The sequence below is a fragment of the Cyprinodon tularosa genome, unplaced genomic scaffold (genome assembly GCF_016077235.1).
Source record: "Cyprinodon tularosa strain WSP-4 unplaced genomic scaffold, ASM1607723v1 ctg137, whole genome shotgun sequence".
In the NCBI taxonomy this organism is placed as follows: domain Eukaryota; kingdom Metazoa; phylum Chordata; class Actinopteri; order Cyprinodontiformes; family Cyprinodontidae; genus Cyprinodon; species Cyprinodon tularosa.
The window spans coordinates 981,953-994,960 of NW_024038189.1; the positions used below are offsets into that span (position 1 = coordinate 981,953).

The 13,008-nt window shown below is 41.5% G+C and overlaps 1 protein-coding gene across 2 annotated transcripts in view; it reads right to left on the reverse strand.

The window, feature by feature from the left end:
- Positions 1–1,152: 1,152 nt before the first annotated feature.
- vps54 (VPS54 subunit of GARP complex) overlaps positions 1,153–13,008 on the reverse strand; it is a 36,312-nt gene continuing 24,456 nt past the window's right edge. For both annotated transcript variants that reach the window (XM_038278020.1, XM_038278019.1), the window contains 11 exons: positions 12,772–12,901; positions 12,495–12,676; positions 11,005–11,117; positions 10,780–10,843; positions 10,595–10,700; positions 8,193–8,280; positions 7,977–8,098; positions 7,794–7,874; positions 5,008–5,115; positions 4,806–4,900; positions 1,153–2,356 (listed from right to left, as the gene is read on the reverse strand). In XM_038278020.1, the coding sequence (XP_038133948.1) occupies positions 2,251–2,356; positions 4,806–4,900; positions 5,008–5,115; positions 7,794–7,874; positions 7,977–8,098; positions 8,193–8,280; positions 10,595–10,700; positions 10,780–10,843; positions 11,005–11,117; positions 12,495–12,676; positions 12,772–12,901 (1,195 nt within the window). In that variant the 3' untranslated portion in view covers positions 1,153–2,250. The remainder of the gene's footprint in view (positions 2,357–4,805; positions 4,901–5,007; positions 5,116–7,793; positions 7,875–7,976; positions 8,099–8,192; positions 8,281–10,594; positions 10,701–10,779; positions 10,844–11,004; positions 11,118–12,494; positions 12,677–12,771; positions 12,902–13,008) is intronic.

Genomic DNA, 13,008 nt, shown 5'->3' on the forward strand with positions numbered 1-13,008 from the left:
GTTGTTTAAAAACACTAATTATACTCTGTCTGTTCCTCCTTTTATCCCTGCTTTAACTGAATCATCTGTGGGAAAAAGCTGTTTTTCAATGGAGTTTAGGAAAAGCAATGAGAGAATACGCAGATTATTCCAAGAACTTACTGTTTCTCGTCCAGCCATAACACTTTATTGGAGCCGTTATATCCCAGATATTCACTGGAAAACTGTTTGGATGATCCCCCATAAATATTTAATTATAAACAAGGTGAAGGAAGTGTCATTTAAAATTCTCCATAAAATTTACCCTGCTAAACATTATATGATAAAATATAAACGCGACATAAACACTAATTGCACTTTCTGTGAGGGCCATCCAGAAACTGTGACACATCTTTTTTGGCTCTGCCCTGTTATACAAAGGTTTTGGTCTGAATTTAGCAGGTTTATTATTGACCATATTTTAAACAATTTTTCTTTATGCTGGGAAAATGTTTTATTTTGTTTCTATAGATTTCATAGAAAGGTTGCTAATCATTTCTTTATAATAAACGTACTAATACTCTTTGCTAAATATTATATTCATAAATGCAAGTTTGCTAATAGGACACCTTGTTTTTCTTTTTTCATTAAAGATATGGCTCTATATGTCAAATCAATAACAGACTCTACAAATCAAAAGGCTCAAAGGACAATCTCGATATGTACGTCTTTGCATGTTCTTATCTAATCACCCCTGGTTGTATTGCTTGAATGTTGTATTGTTCATTATGCTGTTTGTTGTATACTAATTTCCTTTAAAATAAAGTTCATTGGAAAAAAAAAACAAAAAAAAAAAAAACAAAACAGTATTTCTGACATTTTGAATAGAAAAAGCTTCCTGGATGAGAAGAGAAACGTCTTCAAACTTGGAAATTAAGTACAGTGGATTTTTTTTTTTACATTTTTGTCATGACCTGGATGACTGGGAATATTCACCAGCATAATGCAGAAAAAACATTATAAAATGCTAAGGGAACTTTTAAGTTTGTTTTTTGCACTTATTAGAAATATTTGAACATGAAAATAAAGTTTCCTTCTTTAAAAAAAGATGAGTTTTTTTTTTTTGTTTTTTTTTTAAACAGTATCAGATGTCAAATAATCGACCTGATTGACAGAAGACAAAGCAGCCAAAGATGTAATCATCCATCATTCCATTTTATTCACAGCAGGATTGAAAATCACGGCGGTTTGGACTCTCATACGTGCTCCTGGACTCAGGCGTTCCCTCTCCCATGCAGACACACAGTGGTATGGTAGGCACTCGGCTCTGATGCGTGGTCTCTAACAGCCGTTCGTAAAAGAGGCACTTCTGAAGCAAACAGTGACGAGCGTTCATGCTTTCAGCGTCAAACAGGAGACAGATGTGCTCAGATGTTTTCCAGTTCACCGATTTCAAACTGGCAGCGAACGCACAGCAGCACACATCCCCGTCAAATTTTGAGTAGCTTCCTCTCCCTGGATTTCGATGCTTTTGTCTTTGTGGGAGAGCGAAGCGCCTCTATTTTCCCTCTCACTGATTGTTCAGAGGCAGCTGAGGCAGGGAAATGCTCCGCTACTGAACTAAACGCACCGAACCATAAAAATGTGGGGATTTAATCCGACCCCATCAACTGTTTCACAATTTTCCAGTGAAAAGCTGCTAACAGCGGCCGCAGACGGAGTTTTTGTCGGTGTGACAGTTAGCCCTCACCTGTGACTGATTACTCTGCCTTCTTTAAATTTCTGCCAACATTTTAGCCAGAATAGCAGCCGGCTAAAAACCCTGCTGAATGATTGGTTACGCAGCAGAATCCCAACATCACTACACTGTTTTGCTTTGGTAAAAACGGGGCGAAGCTGAGGTTTCTGATGCTTTCACAGTCGAGATGTTTTAACTTCTTCAGGTTTTTCCCCCCCAAAGCTGCTTGTTTGTTAGTATAAAAAGTAAGAAAATCCCCTTTACCGTCACAGCCAGTTAAGAAAAAAGTCAGAAAAATAAATTAGCCCACCATCCATCCTTCCTTCCTCCCATTAACCCGCTCCAATAATTTACTAGTATTTCTGTTGAACTGCACACAGTGGGATGAGGTGGTGATAGTCTGCAGGAGGCTCCAGCCTGCTGCCTCTCCGCTCCTACAATAGTGTTTTTGGTCCCTGCAGGGGGCCTCGTCCACCCCCGCCCGCTCCCGGCCAAGGTCGCCCCTCCGTTCTGGGTGCGGGCGAATTGTTTGATCTGGAGGTTCCGATCCTCCATCACCTCTTCTGCTCCCAGATCTCAGCCATGTTTAGGTCGAGTCTTTCGAGGCTCTTCAGGGCCTGGATGTTCTCGGTGTAGAAGGCCACGTCCACAACAACAAGCCTGCAAACAGTTTACACCAAGATTATTCCAGGAAATCAGGATTTATTTCCAATGAGCTACTGAAAACGCTAGAAATGTTTTTGCACTGAGGCAACGTAAACAGTTTTCTAGCAGACAGACAGACAGAGACCCTTGAGGCTAACGCAGCTGGATGGTCTCAGGCTAGTTTGTCCAAACAGAACCATGGAAAGTTCAGACATGAAAATGGGTCACGGGGGAAAAAGGTGAGAAGGGTAGCTAAGGCGGTAATCACGAAACGCCTGTACCGTTTAGTTTAAGAGCGCTCGTCTAGTTCGCCAATAAAATAAAGATGCTGGACAGGATGATGCAAAATAGTAATACATCAGGGAGGAATTTCTAACCAGTCGCTCCCTTCAAAGGCAAAGAAAATCTTTATCTTAAGACTATATCTGATCTTTTCAGGCTTTCCCTCTTTTTTTATCCTTTTTTTCTCACATTTAATGATAAAATACCCCTCCACCACTTATGGTAAAAATTTTGCCAGGTATAGTCACTTTCTTTTAGTTAATTTATTTCTGGCTGCTGCAACAACTTCAGAACTCCTTGATGTAAGATATGAAAAAAAAAGAAGAGAGCAGTTATTTGAACTCTGGATGAACGAAAAGTAAACTTATTAATCTACTGATTTTGCAGAAAATGTTCATGGTTTTATTACTGTTGAATTGCTTTCTGAGCGAGCAATACTCAACATCAGGCATGAAAACAACAGATCCATTTATTATTCTCCAAGGAGTTACACAAACTTTAACCATAAGTGGACAGCAGCTACGTGTTTCTAGTTTTATAGTATTGGAGATTTTAGATATTCTGATACTCCTCCTTTGGCTGATGTCTGATATCAATATCGGATCAGGAAACCCCTATGAACTTTCTTGAAAAAAAACAAAAAAACATGTAAGCTATGAAAAGAAACAAACTAAACACATCATGAAAATACAAAACATTTACATCTAATTTGATTTAACAGAAATAGAGAAACTATGAGTGAGAATAAGTAGAGGGAGGTCTGTCTTTTTCATATTGGTTTATAATTAAAACTCTACAGTAAAGTAATTAAATATTTTAGATAAACTGCAAGTATTACTTTGGAAGAAATCAAAGTTTTGCATCAATCTTTATGAAGAAAGAAAAGAAAAAAAATCAGAAAATGAGAGGTTGTGAGTTCGAGCCCTATTCACACAGACTGCCACTCTGTGTCTCTGAGCAAAGACCCTTAACCCCACACTGCTCCCCACGGGGAGGGGTTAGATGCAGAGGAAAATTTCTCCAATATGAGATCAAAAGAGTTCAATTATTATTATTATTAAAGCATTTCTCCTTCCTGTCTGGTGGCGTATTTTGTTTGTCAAGAGGCAGGTGCAGAGAACTGAGGTCATAGCTGATGTTAATGAAGCCTTCAGACATTCAGGGCAAAACTACTCCCATGATGAAGGCTGGACTCTAACAACAACCTTTAACAACAGAGGCAGACAGGATGCCATCTCTGAACATACAACCGTGAAGCTGATGAGCTTCAGCAGCAGAGACTCATTCCGCCTGAATCATTGGCTGTTCGGTCTGATGAGTCAATATTAGCTGCTGGATTCAGATCTGATTGTTAAAAAATGCAGGAAAACAAATCAAAACTTAGCATCAGTGGATGGATTCAAAGACTTAAGCATGGTTTATACTCAGAAACCAGGTCGTCTGCGTGTGTGTTGCAGTTAACACACATAACCCCCCCACCACCACACACACACACATCCGCAGACTCTCTGGTGCACCTCCCCAAAATTATAGGTGACTGCAGACAGTGCTGCAGATAGCATAGCAGGGAGGAGATAAAGGGGGCCTCTGATTGGTCAATTCTAAATTCGCTCTACACTATGCGTGTTTCCTGTTTGGTACCTAATGGCAGAAACTCTCAGACACTATCCCACACACCAAGTTTGTAGCTCTGTGCGACGGTCTGTTGGTTTGCATCTGAAGCCAAAACGCGCAGGGCCACGGCCGGTCTTTGGGGAACACTCACGGGTGAACTGTGTGTCGTCCGGCGTTGGATGAAGGGTTGTAGACGGCGAACAAGCTCGTCAAACCGACACACTGACATCCACAATCCTAACTAGTTCATGATTGTCCCTCTTGCATTTTGGGGTGGAATAACATATCGCCACGCTTCAAAATTGGGCATAAATCAAAAATATCTGCATCATACCTGCGACAAGCTACTGCGACACACCGCTGTGGGAGGATAAGCATCACTTTAGAATAGTTAAAGCTGGGTTTGCCTAATAAAGAGGCCAGTTTACTGAGATTCACCTGTAACTGTAAAATATGCTCCAGTTTTAATGGCTAAAGAGAGAGAGAGCAGCTTGGATCTGTCTGACCCGACCAGGTTAGAAGAGTAAAGAAACAAAGATTAGTAATAAGAATAAGGTGAGTTTGTTACCCATGCTGCGGTCCTCCATCATTACTGACCCCGAGTCGAGCCAGCTGCCTCTTCAGGTGCGTTTTAAAACTGGCATTGATCCTCAGAAACAACATCTGTGCAGAAAGCAAAACAAAGATGTCTCCAGGTTACGCCTCGGCTGACTTTCGTTCCTTTAAATGTTTGGGGGAAACATTTAGGATGAACAGAAGCCAAGTCTCACCTGCGTCTGTTCTTCAGGCAGAAGGTCAAAGATGGCTTCATGCATCTTGGCCATCTGCTTGCAGATGTTCCTGAAGCAGACTGATGGCATCGGGGCCTTCACTTCATACTGAGGAAAAAAACAAATACACCTGAGCTTCAGGTTCTTCCACCCAGCAGATCTTTTTTAAATAGCATCTTTGCTCACTCGCAGCAAAGCTCAGTGGGTCTCTGACGATGATAAAGGACATGCTCACTAAATGAGAGGAATTTATACACCAAACAAACATGTTGGAGGATCTGTTGATAGATTCGGGGTTTTGTTTGTAAGCTGCTATAATTCAGAAGGCACCAAGGAGAAACAAAAACAAGAGACTACTTATTACAAAAAAGTTAAAAAAAACAATTCAATGGACTTTATTTCCAAGTTTGAAAACGTTTCGCTTCCCATCTAAGAAGTTTTTTCAATTCAACATGTCAGAAAAAGTGCTGAGTTGCTTTATACAGAAGAATATTAAAAGAATGTCCTTTGTCAATAAGGTGTAGATGTCTACACAGTAGTCTAGTTGTATAAAAAAAAAAAAGAAGGGGGATGGATGAATATTTTTTTGAAGCATACATAGCCAAAATAATATAGTCTATTAACAAAAAGAAATATGCATGGTCTGGTTGTTCCATGTCAGGTACGCCGGTCACTGACCTTTACCAAGTTAGCATGGCTATCGCTGCCCCTACATAGTTAGCATGGCTATCGCTGCCCCTACATAGTTAGCATGGCTATCGCAGCCCCTACATAGTTAGCATGGCTATCGCTGCCCCTACATAGTTAGCATGGCTATCGCTGCCCCTACATAGTTAGCATGGCTATCGCTGCCCCTACATAGTTAGCATGGCTATCGCTGCCCCTACATAGTTAGCATGGCTATCGCTGCCCCTACATAGTTAGCATGGCTATCGCTGCCCCTACATAGTTAGCATGGCTGTCGCAGCCCCTACATAGTTAGCATGGCTGTCGCTGCCCCTACATAGTTAGCATGGCTATCGCTGTCCCTACATAGTTAGCATGGCTATCGCTGCCCCTACATAGTTAGCATGGCTGTCGCAGCCCCTACATAGTTAGCATGGCTGTCGCTGCCCCTACATAGTTAGCATGGCTATCGCTGCCCCTAGATAGTTAGCATGGCTATCACTGCCCCTACATAGTTAGCATGGCTATCACTGCCCCTACATAGTTAGCATGGCTATCACTGCCCCTACATAGTTAGCATGGCTATCGCTGCCCCTACATAGTTAGCATGGCTATCACTGCCCCTACATAGTTAGCATGGCTATCACTGCCCCTAGACAGTTAGCATGGCTATCGCTGCCCCTACATAGTTAGCACGGCTATCGCTGCCCCTACATAGTTAGCATGGCTATCACTGCCCCTACATAGTTAGCATGGCTATCACTGCCCCTACATAGTTAGCATGGCTATCACTGCCCCTACATAGTTAGCATGGCTATCACCGCCCCTACATAGTTAGGGACTCATTTCCCACTGATCAGCTTCATAGTCATGGTCGGACACTTCTTTGATTTTATTTATTTTGCTCAGACTACTTGTAGGCTACTTGTCCGCCTGCCAAACGTCGAAAGGGCAATATTATTGTCATTACTGTTAATATATAGTAGAAATTTTACACATTCAGTGACAAAATATCACAGGGGATGGTATGGGGGAATAGTCATTTAAGAAGGGGGGATGATTTTTAAGAAGGGGATTTCATTCCCCCCTAAACTCGAGTACTGTGTCTAAACCTTATGGACAATGGACATTCTTTTAAGGACAAGAATATTCACATTTTGGACAAAGAAAAAAGGTGGTTTGAGAGGGGCGTGAAGGAAGTCATCTATAATAAGAAGGATAACCCAACCTTAAACAGAGGGGGTTGACTCAAGATTTCAGCTTTCAAAAACCTACAATGCAGCGATGAGTTGATTCCTTCCAGCTATCATCGCAACCCCAAACCCTTTATAGGGGAACACAAGACCTCGCCTATTTTAGCCAGGTCAACAATTCCCTTTAACGACCACCCTTTCAGAGACATAGACAGGTATGGGGCATTGCAGGCTAGCAAAAGAAGCCAAATGACCCCCATTCCAAAGGGGTGGACCCGTTCGTCCGTTTCCATTTGCATGTTTTCTAAGAAAAAACAATGTTTTGTTGGGCTACTGTATAAAGCAACTCAACGCTATTTCTGACATTTTGAACTGAAAAAGCCTTCTGGATGGGAAGCGAAACGTTTTCAAACCTGAAAACAAATGACTGTTGATAATCACCAGGATATAAGACACTACTTATTAATTACCTCATCATAAAAGTTCTTTATTGATGTTGTTAGCTTAGGTTTAAGATAAAAATCTTTCCAGAGAAACTATATCTCACAGGAAAAGTCGTATAGTGGAACTCAGCTGCAGGTAATTAGTTTAGCTTCCTGTTTTTCTGCTTAAGCGTACTTCCCCACTGTGAAAGCCGTTATGTCATCTGATCTCTGACGGAAATTATGTCGTTTATAGAGCACTCTAACACCGACTTCCTTTTAAAACCTCACTGGACATTCACACTAGTGCGTTCACCAACAACCCCAAGAACATCTATATATAAAATCATTCATAAATAAGGCAGTTAGAAAATGTCCCCAATGTTGGAACAAGCTCAATAACAGTGTCTAGGACCAGAGCGATGAAGAGCCGGGGTTAAATGAGCAGTACCTGATCTATCAGATTTCTGTAGGAAAAAACAAAAAAAACAATTGCTGTTGTTACCTTTGATAAAAACTTCTCAAACAAACTGTCCATGATGGCCACCAGCTTTGCAGAGATTTCCGCTATGTGATCGTTGTAGTCCTGCAAAACAATAAACCTCCTCAGATGTCGTTCTTCCTGAGATCTTTGGATCATTAGAACAGCAAAGATTTGGTCTAAATATAATGTGTAACGTTTTGTTACCTTGGTGATGTGGTCAAAGTGTCTGAGGACACTGAACTGTTTGGGCTGCAGTTTGGTCTCAAAATGAGCTCTGATGATGGGAATGTAGTGAACCACCAGCTGTAGACAGCGGGATGCTAATGCTAAAAGCACATAAAGAAAGAAAACTCCTTTAGTCAAAATCGGATAGAAAAGCTTCAGGAGGAGTAAAGGGGAAACTGCAGTGTTAATATGCACCAAGGTTTTTGGTAGTGATGGTTTTGAGGCCGACGACCTGCAGAGCTCCTGCTCCTAGAACCAGCTGGCAGCTGCGGGAGTTAAAGTGCTGAAACAAGACATTCAAATCAGTCACTGATCTACCAAAAATCGTCACGCTCTGTTAAATATGAACGCTAGAAAAAGTAGAAAAACAAAAAACAACTTTCCTCTGGGGTTGTCAAACATATCTACACTCTATAAAGTTTCTTAACTCAAAAACTATCTAAATACAAGACTGATTTGGCCTTCTACTGATAATTAAGTGTTGTTTGCAGATTTTTGCTGCTGTTTATTTTAGATTTCTGAATTATTTGCACATTGAAAGAAAAACACAGTTTTTCTTTTATTTATATATTTTTTTATTTTGCATTCATTTGAACACTTACTTAACCGCTGCCCTTTTCTTATGACGTCATCATATGGAAACTCCACTCAGACAAACTTTATTGCACCGTCTTAAAGATCAGATCCTTTTTTGGAGTCTTAAAGGAATAGTACACCCAAAACATGATTAGCCTTCATTTTCTACTCACCCCCATGCTGAACAACACTCTGGAGTACTTTTTTGATATCTCAAATGCATCTGGAGATCTGGGAGGCTTCTTGCTGTCTGCTGACATTCAAATAATGGAGGTCTATGGCGCCCGAGACAGAAAGGTCCATAAAAGTCCACAAAAAACGGGTCAATATTCCTCCATACTGCTCGTCCAATGTATTCCAAGTGTCCTGAGTGGGTAGCATCCAGAATTTACTCGAAACGAAGTCATTTAGAATGCTTTTAGAGCATAAACAGTAGTGTATAGGATTTCCTGAAAGCGCGCACATGCGCGCTCACGAGTCTACGGAAGCCGGCAGACCAAACCAGATGAAAGTGCGCATTCAGCTCGGCAAAGAACTCATGCTCTTCCTCAACACTGAAGTCCTCAGACATTTTTCTTTCGTTGTTTCTTTCTTTGCACAGGTAAACAGCACATTTCTTCTTCTACGCTTGCATTATTGGCAGAGCAGACGCTGAATGCGCACTTTCATCTGGTTTGGTCTGCCGGCTTCCGTAGCGTCGTGAGCGTGCGATTGCGCGCTTTCAGGAAATCCTATACACTACTGTTTATGCTCTAAAAACATTCTAAATGACTTCGTTTCGAGTAAATTCTGGATGCTACCCACTCAGGACACTTGGAATACATTGGACGAGCAGTATGGAGGAATATTGACACGTTTTTTGTGGACTTTTATGGACCTTTCTGTCTCGGTCACCATAGACCTCCATTATTTGAATGTCAGCAGACAGCAAAAAGCCTCCCAGATCTCCAGATGCATTTGAGATATCAAAAAAGTACTCCAGAGTGTTGTTCAGCATGGGGGTGAGCAGAAAATGAAGGCTAATCATGTTTTGGGTGTACTATTCCTTTAACATATTATTACTTATATTTGCTACTATTTTACATTTCAGCGGCCATCTAAAGTAGCCGAAAATAGAAAACAATCATTGTCAGTCTTGAAGGAAAGTACTGCGTTCTAAGACTGAGCTCTGCTGTTTAAGAAGGTGACAAAAAAAACTCTCAGCTTATTTTTATTCTTTTTATTAAGATCTGAGGGCAGCGGAGGACCAATGGGACACCTTAAAAATTATTTTCGTAGAGATTTTAGACAAATAAAACGTTTATTCTACTTGTAGAAAATGAACGGTTGTTGTTGACACAAAGTTTAAATTAGTGTAGCTTAATATGGCTAACTGACCGAGCTAAAAGAGGCTAACCTGTTAGCTACAGAACAAGCAAGCCACAGCACTCCCCGTTTGTTTTATTGTCATGCAGTTACATGGTTCACAATAAACAGATTTTTTTTTTTTCAGTTTTGTAATCAATCAGGTAAAACTTCATCGGTCATTAGACACGCTAACGCTACAGAAGCTCCCGACTCAGCACACGGACGCTGCGTGATGTTATTATCGTTGTCTGGGCAACCACAATGTTTTATATCATGTGGCAACGTTCAGCCAATCATGTGGCGTAACGTCACTGCCATGAAGCAGGAGCCGAGCAGATCTGGTACCTACAGCGGCATCTCTGAATGAGAGAACATAAAAAAGGGGGAGATGCCTTTAAATATTTGTCATTTTTTCTCCCCATGGTTTCAAAAATGGTTAAATAATCTAAAAATGTTAATGGTATCGATAAGAGTTTGAAATTTTAGCTTCATTACCCTACGTCCCTCCACACCCTCTAATTGCTTTGATTATATTTCTGATATATTTTGTGCGGCTGTATCTCTGATCTCTCTATTTGGTTCTGAAACGTTTGAACCATCTGTACAAACATGCTTGAACGCCACGAGGTCAGGAACCATCCCCGCTTCCACCCGCAGGGTTTGGTGCTTATTACCTTGAGCAGGTCAGACAGACGAGTTAACATGTCTGTGGTGATGGACGGGATGTCGGTCACACACTGACAGTATTCCAGAAAGATCCGGATCAGCAGCAAAACAGTTCTGAAAAAAAAGAAAAGAAGTGTCAGTTGGAAACAAACCAGCGCGTGTTAAAGTCTCCATGGTGTTTACTAACCCTTACCCAACGACAGCATATTTCTGTCCGTTAACGAGCAGAAACTCTGCAGGTTTTTTTTCCTCTTGGCCTGTGGAGTAAAGAGCTCTTAGCCTTGGAGTTTATCTGTATAAGCTAGTTCCTTGGTTTATAGTTTCAGTGTTTGGAGGCAGAGGAAATGTTACAGAGAGAATGGCTTAACGTGTGCCTGGATGGAGCAGACTGTAAACGACTGCAACCAGCTAAACCGACCTGACATTTTGCGCTCAGGTAGGGATATCCTGCCGTCGGCGATGGAGTTAACCAGATCCTGGAACTCTGCTGGAACCTCAGCCTGCTTCCAGCGCTCGTTGTCTAGGAGGAGGCTGCATAACAACGACATTAACCACAAGCCATCAGGAAACCATTCAGAAGCAGCAAACAGAAAGAAATTCAGCACTGGAATAGAACAGCAGTGCAAAAGACATGAGATGCCAAACCTATTCATCTCACTTCTCTAGATGTAATATAAAACTATGCAAGAAATTAAAAGGGAAGTAATCTGGATAAAATTGGGAGGGACGAACAACGGAAAGAGCGAATGAACCAAGGAAGGAAGGAACGAATTAACCAAGGAAGGATGGAAAGAACAAATTAACCAAGGAAGGAAGGAAGGAACGAACGAACAAAAGATGGAAGGAACAAACGATGAAAGGAACAAACAAAAAAGCAAATAAACAAAGGAAGAAACGAACAAAGGAAGGAACAAATGAACAAAGAAAAGAACAAAGGAATGAACAAAGAAAAGAACAAAAGAATGAACCAAGGAAGGAAGGAAGGAATGAACACAGGAAGGAACAAAGGAAGGAAAAAAAAAGGATGGAACAAAGGAACGAACCAAGGAAGGAAGGAACGAACAAAAGATGGAAGGAACAAACAAAGAACAAACAAACAATGAAACGAACAAAGGAAGGAACTAATGAACAAAGAAAGGAACAAAAGAATGAACCAAGGAACGAAGGAACAAAGGAACGAAGGAACAAAGGAAGGAATGAACAAAGGAAAAAAAGAAGGATGGAACAAAGGAACGAACCAAGGAAGGAAGGAAGGAAGAGACTAATTTTAGAAACTGATTTAAGCTTAGAAATATGTTCCACAACTTATCCAGACCCTGAACGTAGCTCACATGTAAAGGCCTGAACACACTGGACACAACTTAGCCTCCAATGTGACTGAAAATCAAATTGAATGATGAGGTCGTACTTAGAGCTCATTGAAAATGTGTAAAACTGGTCAGACTGAACATAATCCTCTGTACCTGTGCTTGAAAAGCTCCAACTGTGGACCCCTGGTCTATTTTAGTAAGATCAACACAGTGGCAAAGTGAAACCCATCCACAGTGGGGAAATACTGAATTAAATCTCTGAATCGCGAGTTAAACCATATTGTTTTAATTTAAGACAACTGTGTGCAGGCTGGTCATGAAGTCGGGAGCTGCTTCCTATTTTTCCTACCATCACAGGTCCACCTATCAATTGGTTATTAATTGCACTGGAGCTTGCAGAGTTGGCCTTGAGGGCAACAAACCCATAAATAAATCAGATTTAGTCATGGTAAACTCACCTGACAGATTTAATATAAAAACCTAATCAGAAACAAAGCTAAAATACAAAGATGAAAAACCAATTCATAAATCCGGAATCGCTGTTTTCAGGTTGGTTCATTTCAGAAAAGAGGTTACATTCGCACCGCAGAAGGAGTACCTTAGTTTGGTCTTTCTCTCTTCATGAAAACGGTTGACAAACCGGTTAGCCTGGCTCTGCAGCGCCCCCCTCAGGGAGACGCTTCGCCTGCCACACAGCTCCTCTGTATCCCTGACGAAGCGCTCCACCGCCCGAGACAGAGACACAAACTCTGCCGAGCTCAGGCGCTCCAGGGAGCCGTCCTGTTAAAGGGAAACGTGAGCAAAGTCGTCGTAAAATGATAAAACCCTCTTCCTGCCAATAACAATGCATGATACATCGTCTGGACGCGGCGTACCTTGGCTCTCGCAGTGAGGACTTTAACGCAGCGGTCGTGGCTGACGTCGGAGGCCATGTGCAGCAGCTCCTGGAGGCCATTGATCAGGCGGTTCAGCTCCGCCTCAGTGGGCATCAAGTTGTCTCCAGATCTGGACAGACAGTCAACATTCACTCTTTTCTTTCCTCTGATCATAGTTCTGTTACCAGTAGTTTAAAGGTAATTTCTGTCTGTGAGTCTAAAGAAACGCTTCTTCCT